General features: G+C 42.0%; 1 protein-coding gene and 1 pseudogene across 3 annotated transcripts in view; both read right to left on the bottom strand.

The window, feature by feature from the left end:
* Window positions 1-2,105: 2,105 nt before the first annotated feature.
* On the bottom strand, window positions 2,106-9,388 carry LOC124527612 (small nuclear ribonucleoprotein-associated protein B-like; annotated as a pseudogene).
* A 3,326-nt stretch (window positions 9,389-12,714) lies between these two features.
* BRCC3 (BRCA1/BRCA2-containing complex subunit 3) overlaps window positions 12,715-21,547 on the bottom strand; it is a 61,797-nt gene continuing 52,964 nt past the window's right edge. For all 3 annotated transcript variants that reach the window (XM_047100717.1, XM_047100719.1, XM_047100718.1), the window contains 4 exons: window positions 18,853-18,984; window positions 18,389-18,432; window positions 15,668-15,836; window positions 12,715-14,262 (listed from right to left, as the gene is read on the bottom strand). In XM_047100717.1, coding sequence (XP_046956673.1) covers window positions 15,685-15,836; window positions 18,389-18,432; window positions 18,853-18,984 — 328 coding nt within the window. In that variant the 3' untranslated portion in view covers window positions 12,715-14,262; window positions 15,668-15,684. The remainder of the gene's footprint in view (window positions 14,263-15,667; window positions 15,837-18,388; window positions 18,433-18,852; window positions 18,985-21,547) is intronic.

The raw sequence follows: 21,547 nt of genomic DNA, 5'->3' as shown, positions 1-21,547 counted from the left end.
CATTTATAATTGTTAGCTCTTCCTGATGGATAGACCCTGTAACTATTATATAATGTCCTTCTTCATCTCTTGTTACAGCCTTTAATTTAAAGTCTAGTTTGTCTGATATAAGTATGGCTACTCCAGCTTTCTTCTGGCTTCCAGTAGCATGATAAATAGTTCTCCATCCCCTCACTCTGAATCTAAAGGTGTCCTCAGGTCTAAAATGAGTCTCTTGTAGACAGCAAATAGATGGGTCTTGTTTTTTTATCCATTCTGATACCCTATGTCTTTTGGTTGGCGCATTTAATCCATTTACATTCAGTGTTATTATAGAAAGATACGGGTTTAGAGTCATTGTGATGTCTGTATGTTTTATGCTTGTAGTGATGTCTCTGGTACTTTGTCTCACAGGGTCCCCCTTAGGATCTCTTGTAGGGCTGGTTTAGTGGTGACAAATTCCTTCAGTTTTTGTTTGTTTGGGAAGACCTTTATCTCTCCTTCTATTCTAAATGACAGACTTGCTGGATAAAGGATTCTCGGCTGCATATTTTTGCTGTCTAGCACCCTGAAAATCTCGTGCCAATTCTTTCTGGCCTGCCAAGTTTCAAAAGAGAGATCAGTCACGAGTCTTATAGGTCTCCCTTTATATGTTAGGGCACGTTTATCCCTTGCTGCTTTCAGAATTTTCTCTTTATCCTTGTATTTTGCCAGTTTCACTATGATATGTCGTGCAGAAGATCGATTCAAGTTACGTCTGAAGGGAGTTCTCCGTGCCTCTTGGATTTCAATGCCTTTTTCCTTCCCCAGTTCAGGGAAGTTCTCAGCTATTATTTCTTCAAGTACCCCTTCAGCACCTTTCCCTCTCTCTTCCTCCTCTGGGATACCAATTATGCGTATATTATTTCTTTTTAGTGTATCACTTAGTTCTCTAATTTTCCCCTCATACTCCTGGATTTTTTTATCTCTCTTTTTCTCAGCTTCCTCTTTTTCCATAACTTTATCTTCTAGTTCACCTATTCTCTCCTCTGCCTCTTCCATCCGAGCCGTGATGGTTTGCATTTTGTTTTCCATTTCCTTTAAAGCGTTTTTCAGCTCCTCGTGACTGTTCATTAGTCCCCTGATGTCTGTAGCAAGAGATTCTCTGCTGTCCTGTATGCTGTTTTCCAGCCCAGCGATTAATTTTATGACTATTATTCTAAATTCACTTTCTGTTATATTATTTAAATCCTTTTTGATCAGCTCATTAGCTGTTGTTATTTCCTGGAGATTCTTCTGAGGGGAATTCTTCCGCTTGGTCATTTTGGATAGTCCCTGGTGTGGTGAGGGCCTGCAGGGCACTTCCCCTGTGCTGTGGTGTATAACTGGAGTTGGTAGGCGGAGCTGCAGTCCGACCTGATGTCTGCCCCCAGCCCACCGCTGGGGCCACAGTCAGACTGGTGTGTGCCTTCTCTTCCCCTCTCCTAGGGGCGGGATTCACTGTGGGGTGGCGTGGCCCGTCTGGGCTACTTGCACACTGCCAGGCTTGTGATGCTGGGGATCTGACGTATTAGCTGGGGTGGGTAGGCAAGGTGCACGGCGGCAGGGGGGGCAGGCTTAGCTCGCTTCTCCTTAGGTGATCCACTTCAGGAGGGGCCCTGTGGCAGCCGGAGGGAGTCAGATCGCTGCCGGAGGTTTGGCTCCGCAGAAGCACAGAGTTGGGTGTTCGCGCGGAGCGAGCAATTTCCCTGGCCGGAGCCGGTTCCCTTTGGGATTTTGGCTGGGGGATGGGCGGGGGAGATGGCGCTGGCGTGCGCCTTTGTTCCCCGCCAAACTGAGCTCTGTCGTCCGGGGGCTCCGCAGCTCACCCTCCCTTTGTCCTCCAGCCTTCCCGCTTTCCGAGCAGAGCTGTTAACTTATGACCTCCCAGACGCTAAGTCGAGCTTGCTGTCGGAACACAGTCCGTCAGGCCCCTCCGCTTTTGCAAGCCGGACTTGGGGGCTCTGCTTGGCCGGCGAGCCGCCCCTCCCCATTTATATTATTCTTAAGAGTTTATTATAAACTAGTTTCACAGGCCACAAAGAAGTAAAAGGACTAGTACAGCCTTACAGGAAACAGGCAGGAGGTTGAGGAGGGCCAGTATGGGTCTAGGGCCTTGGTGGGTGCATTCTAGGGGGAGAGGGCCCTGAAAGGGAAACCAGACAATCCCGTGAGACTCCGAGAACAACGGCATAACAAACAGATCTGTGGCAATGTGGCCCTGGAGCACTGGGCCCATGCCTCTGTGGAGCAATTTCCATAACTCTGTGGCCAAGGGTCAAAGAAGGCCTCAAACCCCTGGAAGAAGGGGGCTGCATCCCTGGTGGGAGCATGCCAATTGGAGTTCCTCGTCCAGAAGGGGATCCCCATTGGGGAACCCATGGGAGGCCTCATGACAGGTGGTGGGCCCATCGTGACTGCAGGGGGTGCCCTCAGCCCATAGGTGTGAAGGACCCCCACAGCCAGGTAGATATTGGGTTGGGGCCCCTCCAGTTCTGACTGTGGCAGTAGCTGCAGCGGCTGCCACAGTGCCTCTTCCTTGCCGGGTCGTCACTTGTTGGGATGGCCCTCAGACTGGCCCAGCAAGTCCTACGGGAGTGTAGGGCATCAGAACACCAGTGGGGATTCCTCTGCCCAGAGCTCTCCCTATCCCTGGGTCCCTGGCAGCTCCAGCAAGTGATAGTCGTGCAATGCCAGTATCTTTGGGAGTAGACCCGTCTACTGTCATTGACACTAGCTTCTCTCCCCAAAGTAGCACCAGACCGAGGACTCACTTCTCTTCTCTTTCTGCTTGTTTTGAGTTCTTTGGCTAGATCTTCCTGAATTCTTCACAGTCACAGAAGATCAAATTCATAAGCTGGCCGAAAGCCTTGAAGTCTTGAACGTGCTAATGAAGATATGGCCATCTTGCGGGGTGTACCTCACCCTGTAGTCAGTGTGCTGCGGTTGTGATAGCCCCAATTCCGGCTCAATTCCCTCAGCACAGCCCAGATCACACCACTGCTCCTGCAAGTGTGGCCATGGATAAAATGGGATCTGGTAAAAGCTACTTTCCCTCCTGGCACTGGGCTCTTGAGTTCCACGTGAGGATTTAATATATGTATACACCGTGAAATGATTACCACAATCAAGTTACACATCCATCACCTCACATACTTACAGTTTTTCTGTGTGTATGGCAAGAACACTTAAGATCTACTCTTTCGGCAAATTTCAAGTGTACTATAAAATTTTATCAACTATGGTCACCATGATGTATGTTAACTAATCTCTCTCATAACTGAAAGTTTGTACCCTTTAACCAACTTCTTCCCATTTTCCCCCCTCCTCAGCCCCTAGCAACTGCCATCATTCTACTCTCTGGTTATATGAGTTCAGCGTTTTCAGGTTCCACATATAAATGAGATCATGCATTAGTTGGATTTCTGTGTATGGCTTATTTCACTTAGCATAATGTTCTCCAGGTTCATCCATTTTGTCACAAATGGCATCATTTCCTTCTTTCTTATGGCTAACTAATATTCCATTGTATATACACCACATTTTCTTGATCGATTCATCCATCAATAGACACTTAGATTGTTTCCACATCTTGGCTATTAGTAATAATGCTGCAATAAACATGGGAATGCATACATCTCTTTGAGATCCTGATTGCATTTTCTATGGATATATACCCAAAAGTGGGATTGCTGCTGAATCATTCAGTAGTCTATTCTTAATTTTTTGAAGCATCTCCATAATGTTTTCCATAATGGCTATATCAATTTATATTCCCATTAACAGTGTGCAGGTGTTCTCTTTCATCCACACCCTCACCAATACTTGTTATCTCTTGTCTTTTTAAGATTTTCTTAAGTTTAAATGCTACACCCAGCACCCAACGTGGGGCTCAAATTCATGACCCCAAGACCAAGAGTCACATGCTCCACCAACTGAGCCAGCCAGGTGCCCCATCTCTTGTCTTTTTACCTCACAAGTGTGAGGTGATATTTTGTGGTTTTGGTTTGCATTGTCTGGCTTTTCATACACATGTTGACAATTGTATGTCTTCTCTGGAAAAATATTCATTCAAGTCCTTTGCCCATTTTTTAATGCTTTTATTTTATTTATTTTTTTTTAAATTTACTTATTTATTTTTTAATTTACATCCAAGCTAGCATATAGTGCTATAATGATTTTAGGAGTAAATGCCAATGATTCATCCCGTATGTATAACACCCAGTGCTCATCCCAACAAGTGTCTTCCTTAATGCCCCTTGCCCATTTAGCCCATCCCCCCCACCAAACCTCCTCCAGCAACCCTCAGTTTGTTCTCTGTATTTAAGAGTCTCTTATGGTTTGCCCCCCCCCTCCCTGTTTTTATATTATTTTGGCTTCCCTTCCCTTATGTTCATCTGTTTTGTATCTTAAATTCCTCATATGAGTGCAGTCATATGATATTTGTCTTTGACTGGCTTAATTTCCCTTAGCATAATACCCTCTAGGTCCATCCATGTAATTCCAAATGGCAAGATTTCATTCTTTTTGACTGCCGGGTAATACTCCAATGTATATACATACCACGTCTTCTTTATCCATTCATCCATCGATGGACATTTGTCCTTTGCCCATTTTTAAACAGATTATTTGTTTTGGTTTGTTTTGTTTGCTACTGTTTTATTAGTTCCTTATATATTTAGGATACTAACTTCCTATCAGATATATGATTTGCAAATATTTTCTTACATTCTATTGGTTGAATTTTCATTTTGATGGTTTCCACTGCTGTACAGAAGCTTTTTAGCTTGATATAGTCCCACTTGTTTATTTTTGCTTTTTTTTCTGTGCTTTTGCTATCATATCCAACAAATCATTACCAAGACCAATGTAAAGGAACTTTTTCCCTGTGTTTTCTTTTAGGAGTTTCAGGTCTTATTTTTAAGTCTTTACTCCATTTCAACTTAATTTCTTTTTTTAAATTTTTACTTTTTGAGAGAGAGAGAGAGAGCACGTGCATGTGCATGTGCATGAGTGGGGGAGGGGCAGAGAGGGAGAAAGAGAATCTGAAGACTTCACACTCAGCGAAAAGTCCGATGTGGGGCTCCACCTCACAACTGTGAGATCATGACCTGAGCCGTAATCAGGAGTCGGACACTCAACGGAGTGAGCTCTCCAGGCGCTCCTCCATTTCAAGTTAGTTTCTGTGTATTGTGCAATATAAGGGTCTATTTTCACTCTTTAGCTTATGTATATCCAGTTTTCCCAACACCATTTATTTAAAAGCCTATCATTTCCCAATTGTGTATTTTTGGTGCCCTTGTCAAAGATTAGTTGACCATGTATGTACAGGTTTACTCCTGTGTTCTTTATTCTATTCTATTGGTCTATGTGTCTGTTTTTCTGCCAGTACCATAGTGTTTTGATTGCTACAGTTTTGTAATATCATTTGAGCAAAGCCTCCAGCTTTGTTCTTCTTGCTCAGGACTGCTTTGGCAATCCCAAATAGGGAATCTTTTGTGGTTCCTTAGGAGTTTTAGGATTTTTTTTTCTTTTTTGTGTGAAAAATGCTATAAGAATTTTGATAGGGATTGCATTGAATCTGTGGATCACTTTAGGTCGTACGGACATTTTAATGATATTAATTCTTCCAGTCTGTGAACACAGGATATGTTTCCATTTATTTGTATCTTCTTCAAATTCTTTGATCAGTGTCTTGCCATTTTCAGTGTACAGATCTTTCACTTCCTTGGTTAAATTTATTCCTAAATATTTTTGATGCTATTGTATATGGGAACGTTTTTAATTTTTTTTTCAGATAGTTCATTGCTAATATATAGAAACACAACTTATTTTGTATGTTGGTTTTGTATCCTGCAACTTTACAGAATTTGTTTATTTAAAAATTTTTTTGGTGAAGTCTTTAGGTTTTTCTACATATAAGACCATGTCATCTGCAAACAGAGTTAATTTGACTTCTTTTTTTACAATTTGGATGCCTTTCTTTTTCTTGCCTAATTGCTCTCTCTAGGACTACCAGTGTTATCTTAAATAAAAGTGGTGAGAGTGGGCACCCTTCTTTTATTTCTGATCTTTGAGAAAAAGCTTTAAGCTTTTCACCATTGAGGATGATGTTAGATATGGGCTTGTGGAATATGGCTTTTATTATGTTGAGTTACATTTCTTCCATACTAATTTGTTGAGTTTTTATCATGAAAATATGTTGGATTTTGCAAAATGCTTTTAATGCACTTATTGAGGTGATCATATGATTTGTGTCCTTCATTTTGTTAATGTGGAATATCACAGTGGTTGGTTTGTGGATGTTAAACCATCCTTGCATCCCTGGGATAGATCCCGTTTGATCACGGTATACGATCCTTCTTGGTGCTGTTGAATTTGATTTGCTGGTATTTTGTTGAGAATTTTTACATCTTTTTCATCAGGGATATTGGCCTATAATTTCCTTTTATTGTGTGTTCTTATCTGGCTTTGGTATGAAGGTAATGCTGGCCTTGTTAAATGAATTTGGATGTGGTCCCTCCTCTTCAATTTTTTGGAAAAGTTTGAGAAAGACTGCTACAAATTCTTCATTAAATGTTTTGTAGAATTCACCCATGCACAGTTTTAAGCCATTTGGGTGGGGGGTGGGGTGCACAACTGTAGCAGCCCAGTACTGGAAACTATCATTAGATGACTGAGGCTCGGGCCCAGTGCCGTACAGACATAAGGCAGGGAATTTGGTTTGTAAATGTGTTGATTCCCTGGAAAGGTACTTCCCATTGAAAAAAAGTGTTTAATTTTGAGTTTGGGAGGGGGTGAGAGACCCAGCCTGGCCTTAAGTGAGCTGATCCATCTTTGGACTAGGCCCAGGCATCTTCAGGAACCTCAGTGTACCGAAGGCCTCAAGGAAAGGGAAGCAGTACTAATGAAAAAGAGCTTGTAGAAACAGGAGTGCTTCAAAAGGCCATATTTCATTTTTTCTCATTGCCACGTAGTATTCCATTGTGTATATAAACCACAATTTCTTTATCCATTCATCAGTTGATGGACATTTAGGCTCTTTCCATAATTTGGCTATTGTTTTTGTTTTTGTTTTTTTTTTTTTTTTTAATTTTTTTTTTCAACGTTTATTTATTTTTGGGACAGAGAGAGACAGAGCATGAACGGGGGAGGGGCAGAGAGAGAGAGGGAGACACAGAATCGGAAACAGGCTCCAGGCTCTGAGCCATCAGCCCAGAGCCTGACGCGGGGCTCGAACTCACGGACCGCGAGATCGTGACCTGGCTGAAGTCGGACGCTTAACCGACTGCGCCACCCAGGCGCCCCCTAATTTGGCTATTGTTGACAGTGCTGCTATGAACATTGGGGTACAAGTGCCCCTATGCAACGTGGATGGAACTGGAGAGTGTGATGCTAAGTGAAATAAGCCATACAGAGAAAGACAGATACCATATGGTTTCACTCTTATGTGGATCCTGAGAAACTTAACAGGAACCCATGGGGGAGGGGAAGGGAAAAAAAAAAAAAAAAAAGGACGTTAGAGTGGGAGAGAGCCAAAGCATAAGAGACTGTTAAAAACTGAGAACAAACTGAGGGTTGATGGGGGGTGGGAGGGAGGGGAGGGTGGGTGATGGGCATTGAGGAGGGCACCTTTTGGGATGAGCACTGGGTGTTGTATGGAAACCAATTTGTCAATAAATTTCATATATAAAAAAAAAAAACAACAACAAAAAAGAAACAGGAGTGCTTCAGGCTGTAGACTGCATGCTGAGTAGCTTCCTTAATGGCTCCTGTTTCTATCAGCTCCTCCATCAAGACAGTGATCTCCCATTTCTCTTGCCCTGGTGTCCTACACTGCTTCCGTTTTTCCACACCACTGTGGGCACTCACCCCACCACCGCTGTTCTGATCGTGGAACCTCCCTCACAACCTGAAGAGGTGTGAAACATTCTCAAAACACCTAGTCCCATGGCACATTCAGCAGTATCAGCCATAAACACAGAGTATCAAGAAGGTCCATCAACTAAAACAGAATAGGAATTAGCTTCAAGGACCTCAGTGGTGTGACCACAGTCAGCTGACTGCACTGAAATAACAACGCTGTAACCCATAAAGGTCTTCCCAGTAGCCCAAGAAGGGATCAAAAGTCTGATGCTTTACCATAGAACAAATGGGCCGGTTTTTGGCAGGAGTTCCAGGGTTGGTTTGTTTTTTTTTTTTTTTTCTTTCTTTTAAATCAGGGTCATAAAGTTCTTTACCTTGTGAAACACAGCTGTTTTTCTCGGACTGACAGAAAGACTAAAGACTGCGAATTCACCCCACTGTTTCAAGAAATGCTCCCTAACAGGCAGGCATCTGGAGTTTGTTGGGGCCGCAGTCATTGAAATTGAGACTTCCAACTTGCCACAGCCAAGACATTATTTCTACCGCTTTATAAATGTGTATAGTTTAGACATATATAGTTTAGACATATTTCAACACCAATTACACATTTTTACAATACGTACAATTAACTCACCCAAGCCTCGTTCCCATCACAAAGTTACTTTAAAGGTTTTTTCTCTTCACTGCAAGTTTTACCCAAACTCTAAGAACAATGTTTTTCTTTTTTTGTTGGTGTTGTAACAAAAAGAGATACTACACCGTATCTCCCCAGCTGGGAGCTTCCAGTGCAGGGTGGAGAGGAAGAGGCCAGCCTGCAGGGTTGTCTGGAGCTGCAGGGAAGTGTCTTCTCTTTTTTTCATTTTTTATAAACAGCTTTATTGAGACATAGTTTACGGACCATACAAACCACTGAAAGTGATCAATTCAATGGTTTTTAATATAGTCACAGGGTTGTGCCACCACTGCCATAATTAACTTTAGAATATTTTTGTTACCTCGAAAAGAAAGCCAATACCTTTAGCTATCACCCCTCTGTTCTCCCTCCCTCCAGTTTCTGGCAGCCGCCAATCTGCTGTCTCTACAGATTTCCCAATTGTGGACATTCCAGAGGAACAGAATCATAAAATATGTATCCTTTTGTGTATGTCTTCTTTTATTTAGCATGTGGTCAAGGTTCATCTATGTTGTAGCAAGTGCCAGTAATTCAGTAGTTTTAATTACCAAATAATATTCCACTGGATGGATAGACCACATTTCGTTTATCCATTCCAGTTTGTGGACATTTGGGTTGTTTCCACCTCTTGGCTATTTTGAATAGCTCTGACATACACATCCGTGCATAACTTGTTTGAATACCTACTTTCAGTTCTGTGGGATGTATACCCAGGAGTGGAGTCACTGGATCATATGGTAATATTCTATGTTTACATTTGGGAGGAACCACTATTGTCCATTTCACATTCGCACCAGTCATGTACAAGGTTTCCAATTTCTCCACATCCTCACCAACACTTGTAATTGTCATACTTTTTTATTCTAGCAGGTGTGAAGTGGTATCTCATGGTTTTCATTTGCATTTTCCTGATTACTAATGATGTCAAGCATGTTTTCATGTGCTTATGGACAATTTATTTATCCATGGAGAAATACTATTTATATCCTTTGCCCATTTAAAAATATTTTTGTGAGTTGTCAAAGTTCTTTACATATTCTGGATGCTTTCTTATTTATATCATTTGCAAATATTTTTTCTCCCACTCTCTGGGTTTTTTCACTCATATTTAGACCTCATATTTAGGTCTCTGATACATTTACACTCGATATTTGAATATGGTGTGGGGTAGGTGTCCACCTTCATTCTATCGCATGTGTTTAACAGCTGTTAAAAAGATTATTCTTTCCCCCCATTCAATAGTCTTGGTATCCTCCTTGACAATAAGTTGACCACAGATGTGTAGGTTTACTTCTGGACACCCAGTTCTACTCCAGTGATCTGTACATCTATCCTTGCGACACTACCAAGCTGTCTTGATTGTCATTGCTTCCTACGAGTTAGTGTGCTCCTTCTTTGTTCCTCTTTTTCAAGATTGTTCTGGCTATTCGCTGAGTCTACAAATTGGCTTTCACCACAATCTCTACCACTCGTACAAGTGCCCTTAGGCTTCAACTTTTCCACATTCTGTTACAAATAAAGTCGGTTCCTCTGGGAAGAGATTAGGAGTGTCTGTTTTATGGACTGCCTCTCCCCCCTAGGCAAAATCTCTGAGCCAGGGCCCTGCGGCTGAGGATAGGGACAAGGGCAAACTTCTCTCTGAATGACACCTCTGCTCTAGGAGTTAAAAGGTCATTTGGGGGTGGGGGTTGCAGTAGCCTGAGATCCTTTCAGCTTGCCTTTCCAGGCATGGAACCACGACCTCACGAGCTAGGGCAAGGGTGATCAGGGGCCCAGTACTCTCAGTGCACCATGCCCAAATTAGAGCCTCCATCCAATGAGTGGGGGCTGAATGGGAGAAAGGAGCCCTCACGTCTCAACTGCGCTCACCTGGGGCTTACTCTCAGCAACAGAAAGTGGGGAGCAGGATGAGAAACACTGAAGTCCTGGTCCTCCTGGGAGGAAAGCCCTCCAACTGGGAGTTGGGAGGAAGGGAACCCTGTGTTCTTGGCTGCACCAGTCTGAAGTGGAGTCTCCTTGCTGAGCTGGGAGAGGGGAAGGAGGGAGCTGATCTCAGTTCAAAAATTAGAGATTCTTAACACATTTTTGTAGATTTTCTTGAATAGACATTTCTTGACTTGTTTACCCTTAGGACCATTTCCAGACACTTTAATTTTTTCAAAGGGGCGCCTGGGTGGCTCAGCCAGTTAAGCGTCTGACTTTGGCTCAGGTCATGATCTCGCAGTTTTTGAGTTCGAGCCCCACCTCGGCCTCCCTGCTGACAGCTCAGAGCCTGGAGCCTGCTTCGGATTCTGTGTCTCCCCCTCTCTCTACTCCTCCCCTGCTCACATTCTGTCTCTTTCAAAAATAAACATTAAAAAAAAATAAAAATAAAATAATTTTCACCGGTTTCACTGGGGAGTGAATCTGTAGACCTCCTCACACTGTCATGGTGGAAGTTTATGGAGGTTTCAAAGCAGCTTCAAGTAGGGTAAAGGAGGGAGGGATTTGGGGAGGTTGCAAAACTACCAATACCACTTTGAATTTACTTTTGGTTTTAAGTGGCCTTTTGTTAGCTGCAACCAATGAACTTTTAACGACAGCTAAGGCACCGATCAGGTGGCTTATTTCAGTCCTACTTCCTGCTGCTTAACTTCCAGATGTAGATCAACAGGCCGCATATGCCACTGCACCCTAGGGAGCCCTGTTAGGTCCTCTAACCCAGACCACACAGCCCCTGAACACATAGGACAGCGGGAAGGCTCTTACTCTCTCTGCTTTCACTGAACAGTTATGTGAGAGTTGTGCTACCAAATCCTGGAGAGTCTATCTTATCCCGTAACCTGGCCCTGCTTGTCTTTAAAGAGGGCATTTTAACTTTACCAGCCTCATGTTGAGCCCCAAGACCGAGGCTAACAGATTTGGTGGGTTAAGCCACACAGGCCCTTTTTAGATTCAGATAGTTTATTACTTACATCGTCAGCAGAAGGAAGAGACATCAAAGGTACTGGCAGTTCTTTGCAATCTTTGTCCCACGCGCCCAAATGGATGGAAGCAAGTTGAAAGGGGCTGGATGGCTTCAGTGTGAGCTGTGAGCCACCCCACTTTTGCCAGGAGGCAAAAAGTAACTTTCAGGACAGCCTCCCCGAAGTTCTATACAGGCCTCTATCCTTTCGTGTAATGGGAAGATCTCAAGATGTTCTGCCAAGACCCAGATTAGCTCCAGCTCAGAGCCTGGAGCCTGCTTTGGATTCTGTGTCTCCCTCTCTCTCTGGCCCTCCCCGCTAATGCGCGCGCTCTCTCTCTCTCTCTCAAAAATGAATAAACATTTAAAAAAAAAGATGTCTATTCAGTTTCTGCTTTATGCAAAACGTTGTTCTGTTCACTGAGGTAAGAAACAAAGGAATATGGTTGAGATTGAAAACCAGGAGTCCAGATTTAGATATATTAAGAGATCCAGTGGAAATGGATTGAAGGCAGGTGGAAATGGAGATTTAGAGTTCACACAGAGGTCTGGATGGACACACGGATTTGTCTGTCAACTCCATATAGGTAAGCAACAATAGACAAACCTATGAATGAACTTGAGAAGGAACAGCTAGAGGAGAGAAAACCAGAAAATAGCAGAAGCCAAGAGAGGTAGATTTCAAAGAAAAGTAGCTGTGTCAAGACTGGTAGGTTCATTAAGGGTATGGAAAGCATCTGCTGTCACTATGTGGAGGTCATTGGATAACTTCGGCAAGAGTGGTTTGAACGGAATGATATGGGCAGAGGTCATAACGCAATGAGCTGATGAATGAAGATGAGAAAACAGAGAGAGGAAGTGTCCATATTGTTCCCATCAGAATTTTGGCTGTGATTGAAAATAGATGATCTACTAACCAGAAGGGGATACAGAGTTGCAAAGTGAATGCAATATTTGGTGGAAAGTAAGCCCAATTAGTGAGAAAGTAATGATACACCATCTTATATCACTGTTCCTTGTGCTGCTGAACACTTTTAAAGACTGAGCACTAACCTCAAGGAACGTTGGTGGTCATCTACTCCAACTTTATAAAATGAAAAAACTGAAACCCAGTAAAGGAAAGGGACATGTGCTCAACCTTGGCCTGTGAAAACATTCAAATCATTTTATTCCTCTTGGGTTTTCTTTTTATCACTCTTATCTTATTTCATAAATTAAGTACCATTCATCCTAGTTCCTTATTTAATACTTCTAACTTTTTATTTTGTAACAACTATAGATTTACAGGAAATTGTAAAAATAGTACAGTGCGTCCCATGTACCCTTCACCCAGTTTCCTCCAGTGGTTAAGATCTTACATGATTAGTACAACTTCAAAACGAGCATTATTGATGATGGTACAATACTGCTAACGAAACTATAGACCTTATTTGGTTTCATCAGAGTTTACATGCATTCATTTGTGGGTCTATGTAGTTTTAGCACGAATAATGTAATCAACACCATAATTAAGATACAGAATTATTTCATCGGCACAAAGGAACTCCCTATGTTGATCCCTTTACAGTCGCACGTATCTCATACTTCCTCCAGTCCCTACCCTGGCAAACGTGAATCTGTTCCTCATTTCTATAGTTTTGCCATTTCAAGAATGCAGTCACAGAGTATGTGACATTTTCAAACTGGCTTCTTCATTCATCGTAATACCCTTGAGGTCCACCCAAGTTGTGTAGATCAATAGTCGTCTGTTTTTCTTCAATTGCAGGGCAGTATTCCATGGTACAGGTGCTTGCTTTAATCACTCACTCAGTTGCAAGACAGCGGGGTTGTCTCCAGTTTTTAGCTGTTAAATAAAGCTGCTAAGAACATTGGTGTACGAGTTTTTGTGCCAACATAGGGTCTCACTTCTGGGGGATGAATGTCCGGGAGTGCAATTGCTGGGCTGTATGACACATGTGTGTTTAACTTTGTTAGAGATTTCCAAACTCTTTTCTAGGGAAGCTGTACCATTTAACATTCCTATAAGTACTGTATGAGATATCTGGTTTGTATGCTCAACAGCATCTGGTATTTTTACTATTTCTTCTTCAGCCATTCTGATAAATGTGTAATTGTAATTCGTTGTGGTTTTAATTTGCATTCCCTCATGACTAATGAAGTTGAAGATCTCTTCGTGTGCTTACCTGCCACCCACGTGTCCTCTTTAGTGAAATGTCTATTCGTGTCTTTTGCTCACTTTCTAAATGGATGGTTTTTTATTGTTGATTTTATATAGTCTAGATTGATCAGATATATTGTTTGCAAATAATTTCCCTCAATAATTTCCGCCTCTTAAATTTTTTACAGAGCAAAAGTGTTTCATTTTGATGAAGTCCAGTGTAGCAGTTCTTTCCTTTTAGGACTGTGCTTTTGTGGTGGGGGCCAAGAACTCATGATTTTTCTCTGATTGTTTTTTCCCTAAAAGATTTCTAGTTCTACATCTTTTATCTAAATCCATGATATTTTTTGAATTAATTTCTGTCTAAGGTGTGCAGCTTAGGTCAAAGTTCATTTTTTTTGCCTATGGGTGTAAATCGCTCCAGCATAGCTTGTTGAAAAGACTATTTATCCTCACTCCATTGAATTGCTTTTACACGTTTGTCGAAATCAGTTGCACATATACCACACTGTCTTGATTACTGTAGCTTTATAGTAAGTCTGCAAGTCAGGTAATGTGAGTCTTCCAACTTCTTCAAAACTGATTTAGCTTAATTAATTTTATACCTGGATAATTTCATTTTTCCTACAAGGAAAGAAAAAAAATAGAGAACTGTGGCTGTGGGAAATTACAGAAAATACGGCATTTACACTCCCTGTGCCCTACAGTAGTGGTTTTTAAACTTTAGTATGCCTTAGAATCAGCTGGGGCATTCACAGAGATTTCTAGGTTCCACCCCGAGAGATGAAGGCTGACCTCCAAGTGATTCACGTGCAGGCGGACTAAACCTTGAAATCTGAAACACAATAAGCTAGGGAGAAGCAAGAAGAAAAATAAAAAAACAAAAACCAACCCTTTGCCACTATTGTTGAGATTGTTTTCTTTCTTCCCACTTCCTCCAATTCTCACTTTAATTTCAAGTATACAATAGGCTTGACTCTTTTCTGAAGACACGCTTATCATTTGTAGTTATACATAGAAAGAATAATGCAACAGAACTTGTTAAAACATGATTTTTGTTACATCATAAGTCCTGAGTGTTTCTGGAAAAACCTATTTATATCATAATGGCAGTTCCTAGGTAAATAGGATCTCTTCAGTTGGAATTTCCTCCAGAGTCAAATATGCTAGAACTCATCTATTTGGTTAGAACGGCACCCACATAGATTCAACCTTCAATAGGTATCTCAGAATGCCTAATATTCTAGAGATCAAGAAGGAAGACATAAGCCATATGGCTCTCAATGAAGGCTAAGAGTACAGGTAGGGCGCTAATGAGACACCTTCACTCCCCTCCATTAACTATAGTATATTCAGGGGCGCCTGGGTGGCTCAGTCGGTTGAGCGTCCGACTTGGGCTCAGGCCATGGTCTCGCAGTCTATGAGTTCGAGCCCCGCATCGGGCTCTATGCTGACAGCTTGGAGCTTGGAGCCTGGAGCCTGCTTCGGATTCTGTGTCTCCCCCTCTCTCTGTCCCTCCCCCGCTCATGCTCTGTCTCTCTCTCTCTCTCTCTCTCTCTCTCTCTCTCAAAAATAAATAAACATTAAAAAAAAGATTTAAAAAAAACTGTAGTATACTCATTTACTTGTCCAACATGAGCATAACTCTCATAACTACAAGATTGAAACACGAAACGCTCTTCTGCCTTTAACTTATTCTAGGGATTGTGTCTAAAAATGAAAATAAAGACTTCAAAGCTAAGCAAGGGAAAAGTAAACATTTGAAATATACTTGGATATTTCCTTCCAAGATGTCCATGCCAATGTACCTTCCGTAGCCTTAAAAAAAAAACTTTACTACTGAAATCATCTTCGTATGCACTTTGTAGGCCAGTTACAGTGAAACTTTCAGGAAGACATCTTGTGCTCAGTGCATTATTAACACCCTTCCACTGGGCTACAATAGGGGCTGCGCCACTGTCTGTCTACACACGAGGTGGGTTAATTTTCAGACCATGCTTAATATACAAATTGAAAAAACAAAATTTACCCCATTGGTCTCCTGGTTTATTCTAGAGAAGACAGTTCTTGCAAAAGCTCTTCCTTTTCTTGTTGCAACTCCTGCAAATGCTGTTGGTTTTGCTCCAGTCTGTCCTCCAGCCACTGCAGGAGAGGCCCACTGACTGCGGACATCTGGCTGCACAGGTTCTTGGTGAACACTTCAATGCAAGAAACGCACAGATGAGGGAACACTCTGCCACTAGGAGCCCCCCAACCACGAGCACATAAAGAAGGAGCTGGAGAAGAAAGTGGGACTAGCAGATGATCTCGGACACCTTCCTGAGTATGCCTGGATCCATAAGGTGGAGGGAAGCCTGGCCATGCAGAGAGCAGAAACTGGCTCTTTCCTCCCTCCTGCAGAAGGGCTGAGAACTACAGGTCTCTTTCCCCAGCCCCGGGCACTGGCATGGTGCAAATGACCAGTGACCCCGACTCCCAGAGAGCAACAACTCTGCCTTCTGCCACTTATTTTTCCACAAGCCCAGTAGGAAAATGGCTCCAATGTTTCATATATTTAAGAAAGAAATACATTAATTCAACTCACCTCAGAGCTACTCTTTAATTTTTTTTATTTCTTTAATATAATTTATTGTCAAGTTAGCTAACATGCAGTGTATACAGTGTAGAGCCACTCTTTTAAAATGAGGACAACAGAGAGATGAAGAGTCAGGGAGCTCCCGTCATTCATGTTCAGCTTGATGGGGAGACAAGGATTCTATAGTCCTCTTTTTGAAACAAATTCTGCCTAATGGAAATATCTTTTTCTCCCTCATAACATATGACTTCTTGAAAATGACCAGTGTAAGACTGTGGGGTGCATCTTCCCAGATATATGTATATAGTTCCATATAAATGGAACTATAAAGTATGCAGTATTTTGTGCAATGCTTCCTTCACTTGGCATAATTCCCTTGAGATTCATCCAGGTGGTATATGTCTCAGCAGTTCTCTTTGTTGTTGAGCAGTACTCCACTGTCTGGATGGATCACACTTTGTCTACCCACTGACAGACACTCGGGTGTCTCCACCTTTTGGCCATTGTGAATAATGTTACTATGAATACTTCCATACAGGTTTTTCTTTGAACACCTGTTTTCAACTCTTTGGGGTCTATGTAGAACTGGTGGGATATGTCATCATCGTAACTGCCAAGCCCTTTAGGGGTGCCTGGCCGGCTCAGCCAGAAGACCCTGCGGCTCTTGATCTCAGGGTCATGAGTTTGAGCCCCGTGATGGGTGCAGAGATTACTTAACAATACATAAATAAACGAACTCAAAACAATTTTTTAAAAAGCTTAAATACATCTGGAATTTACTTTTGTGTAGGATTTTAGGTAGGACTCTATTTTCCTCCAAATGTTAATAGAAAAATAGAAGCCCATGAAGATTAAGAATGTCTCTTGGATATATATATATATATATATATATATATATATATATATATAAAATAATAAAAAATGTACAAGGGCACCTGGGTGGCTCAGTCGGTTAAGCATCCACTTCGGTCAGGTCATGATCTGTGTCTCCCTCTCTCTCTGCTCCTCCCCTGCTCATACTCTGTCTCTCTCTCTCTCAAAAATAAATAAACATTAAAAGATTACAAAAAAAGAATGTCTCTTCTGTTTGTCACTGAGCCCCAGTACCTAGAACAGTGCCTAGCTGAAAGCAGGTGCTCATATGTTTCTTGAATGAACTAACAAACAAGTGAACTTGCCCAACACTATTTAGTAAATAATCCATCCTTTCTTACTGATTCGAAGTGATAGATTTATTAAATATAAATTTTTTATATACACATGGGCCCAATTCTGGGCTCTATTCAGTTCTACTGATTTAATTGTTCATTTTTTATAAGTTTTAAATTACTGCAGCTTTAGAGTGTGGCTACATATCATATATTGCCAACTTTTAGCTCTTTGTCATGTTTTACCTCCAGATAGAAATGATGGGACAGATATGCCGAGTCATCTCTTCTTTTCCTCTAAAAGTAACGGCCTCACCTTCTTCCCCACTGCTGACTTTGACAGTCGCTGGGGAAGACTACACAGAATGGCCTCAAAGACGAGGAATGGAAGGGTAGGAGCGTATGCTGGAGAAAAGTGATTTAGTACGTATATTGTACTGAGTTTCTGTTCCTTGGCCTTGTGTAGGAATTCCTTCTGTGTTCACTGACATAAAACGATTTTCTCTTTCATACCCTCCCTTCTATCTGTCTCTCCATCTCTTTCAACTCCCACCATAATAGGCTAGTAGTGGTGTGCTGGAACCAGTTTAGATCAGCTCATGAGAGCCATCCGTTGAAATTTCAGGAAGTCTGCAAGCTGGTTGAAGCCCCATTAGTTATTTGAAATCAGCCATGGTAGGGGTATTACACCATGGAAACTGGCAAACACAAAAACTCAGGGCCCTTCCCCCTCCCTGAGAGCTGGGGTTAAACATACACCAGCACACCACCTAGGAAAATGATCATAAAGCTTGTTCCAGTCTTTCTTCCAGCCTTATTCTAGTTGTATATATAGTAAACGGTCCACAGGGTCCTAAAGAAAAATTGGGAGTAGGATTAAGGAACGGCAAAACTCTTGAAAAAGGAAATTCAAGGAGAACTTGTACCTATCACTTCAAGCACTTAACACTAAATTGGTTCCTGTCAGCTGAGTATTTAGGGATCACTGTCTGTGTTCTAAAAAAACAAACAAACAAACAAGCCTTACCTGAGCCGTTATGGATCTTGGTTACTGAGTCCAGATGCGTAAGGCTAAAGGGATAAAATAGTTTAGGTCAGTAGCAAAGCAGCACTGAAAGGAAAACAAAGTGGTCATGGACAATATAACAAGTGATAAACTGCACCAGAACTTTGCCAGTCGGATTAGATGAATATGTATAATTTAAATCACATTACAGTTAAATTTTGCATTATTTGGGGATCTGGTTTTCTTCAGAACTTCAAGATAATTCAAAGAGATAATATTAAATTACTGTCTCTCACTTCATATAGTACACATTTATTGGGAAAGACCCAGTGCTTGGCAACAGAGCTACTAAGATGTTGCAGTTTATTTAACAACCAAAAAGTGCCTCTGCCCTTGAAGGGTTCAAAGTGCAGCAGGAAAGCAACGAATGTTAAACAGATTGTTAACACACTTTCTCACAGATGACAGAGGAGGGAAGACTCTACCTGTGGATCCTCCTATATGCGTCCTGCTCCTCTTGGCACAGGATCTTGGGCAGCTCGACTGCTGATTCAAGGCATACTTTCCCAATGGTCACATGAGGCACAATATGGATTGGGATTTCAATCCTCTCATACCTGCAAGACAATCAGTTCAGGTCAGTTTTATGTTTCCAGCTTTATTTTGGTGTAATTGACAAAAAGGAATTACATACATTGAAGGTGTAGAAATTGATATTTTGACATTGATATTTTGAGTAAAATGATCACGACACTTAAGCTAATTAACATATCCATCACCTCACATAGTTACCATTCTTTTTGTGTGTATGTGGTAAGAATACTTAAGATCTACCTTCTTAGAAAATATCAAGTATACAACACAGTATTGTTAACTATACTCAGCATGTTGTGCATTCGATCTCCAGAACTCATTCATACTGAAACTTTGTACCCTTTGACCAACACTTCCTCGTTTTCCCCTGCACCACTCCTGCCATAGCAACCACCATTGTACTCTCAACTCAGTGAGTTTGGCTATTTTTATTTATTTCAATTCATCCATTGACAGAACTTAAGGTTGCTTATGTATCTGGTCTACTGTGAATAATACTGCAATGAATATTGGAGTGCAGATATCATTTTGAGACCCATATTTTATTTTCTTTGGATATATACCAAGAAGGGGGTTAGTTTTTAATGCCGAGTTGTCATAATCAGAAGTTTTCTATAGTCCTAATAGAAATTTTGGGATACGCTGTACTCAAAGATTAGACATTCTTGTCATTCATTTAGTAGCGCAACATCAAAGGGGACTGAGTTCTAACTGAGCTCATCTGGGGAGCAAATTAGAAGCACATTTGCAGAGTCAATATTCTCTATTCTCCTAGAAAACCTGGAGCCCTTTCATACACTTAATGGAGGACTTGGGAGCACAAGGGGAAAAGGGGAATATCTAATCAATGCTGTTTTTTGTTGAGAAGTTGCCAGTGGGGTTGAACACCTTGATCACAAAGCCTGGGGAAAAGTAACTGCAGACTCTTCAATGATTCCATCAGATTCATTATGTAAATTGGATTACTCATATAAATGCTCATTTGTTCTAACTCAGCGTTCACCAGTGGCCCTCACTTCCCATTCTCTCCCCTGGGAGGGAAATAGGTGAGAAATTCATACATACTTGTATTTTCATGCTAGAACAGGAGAAACAAACATGCTTGTTACTGAGGTCAACTAATCTACCTCTAACCTCCTTCTCACCCCAAATACGCATCCGGGTTGAGGGCCGCTGGCACTGAGGCCTCACTGGCACATGGCAGAGCAGCAGCAGAAGATCTAGCCCTCCTCTCTCTCTTTCGCATCCAGCAGGATGTGTCTGGGCTCTATACCATAATATAGGTAGGACCCAAATAATGGAGAATCACAAGCACCCCTCCTCACATCCAAGTAGCTGCTTTTGGTCTGCAGAAGGCCCTTTGCAGTAATACACATGGCTGTTATTTTTTTTATAAGTATGTATGTATGTATGTATGTATGTATTTTAATGTTTACTTCTTGACAGAGAGAAACAGAGTGCAAGCTGGGGAGAGGCAGAGGGAGAGAGAGAGAGAGAGAGAGAGAGAGAGAGAGGGAGGGAGACACAGAATCCGAAGCAGGCCCCAGGCTCTGAGCTCTCCGCACAGAGCACGACATGGAGCTCAAACCCACAGACCACAAGACCATGACCTGAGCTGAAGTCAGATGCTTAACCGACTGAGCCACCAGGTGCCCCTTTATTTATTTATTTTGAGAGAGACAGGGAGAGAGAGTGCAAGCAGGGGAGGGGCAGAGGGAGACGGATTGGGAGAATCCCAAGCAAGCTCCTCACTGTCAGGACAGGACCCGACACAAGGCTTCAACTCACCAACCGTGAGATCATGACCTGAGCCAAAATCAAGAGTCAGACACTTAACTGACTGAGCCACCCTGGCGCCCCACAGTGACTGTTACTACTGATGATTCCAAACACCTGGAAGAAGTCAGCCTCCTGTTGCCATAAGGCTATTTAGTAGGGTTTCCTACCGAGTTTGTCAGGACTAAGAGCAGAAATGGGACTGGACACACATTTCCATAAACTCCTATTGGAAATGGCTCGAGCCTCTGTCAGTTCACTCAAAACTACAACCCCGCAACCTATGGGGTTAGGGCAGAGATCCTGCTTCTGCTAATGAACTGCAGTTGGCCATGGAACAGCAGGGGTCTAAGCTCCACAGGAAGTAGATTTTGTACAGTGCAGGACTGTGACTGTATTTTCTCTTCCTTATGATTTTCTCAATAACATTCTCTCTTCCGTAGCTCACTTTTTTGTAAGAACACAGTGTATAACACATATACCATACAAAACATGTGTTAATTAGTTTATGTTACTGTATTAAGGCTTCTGGTCAATAGTGAGTTATTAGTAGTGAAGTTTGTGGACAGTCCAACAGTTCTATGTGGGTTTCTTACCACACAGGGAGTCGGCACCCCTAATCCTTCTGCTGTTTACGGGTCAACTGGAATAGCTGGAATAGTTATTCCCAGTATTCCTGTTGAGAGCAGCTACAAGAACTGGGCCAAATAAAATGGCACCTATCGCTATGTGTTGCAACTTCATAGGAACATTTACTTTGTGAAAATTCTTGGAATTGATCTGTGTCGCGGATGCATGGGTGTCTTCACT

This window comes from Lynx rufus, unplaced genomic scaffold (genome assembly GCF_022079265.1).
Source record: "Lynx rufus isolate CCGP_SWC_20201006 ecotype Redwood Valley unplaced genomic scaffold, mLynRuf1.p SCAF_52, whole genome shotgun sequence".
Lineage (NCBI taxonomy): Eukaryota > Metazoa > Chordata > Mammalia > Carnivora > Felidae > Lynx > Lynx rufus.
The sequence above is the reverse complement of the archived record's forward strand: the minus strand, read 5'-3'. Positions and strand labels throughout refer to the sequence as shown.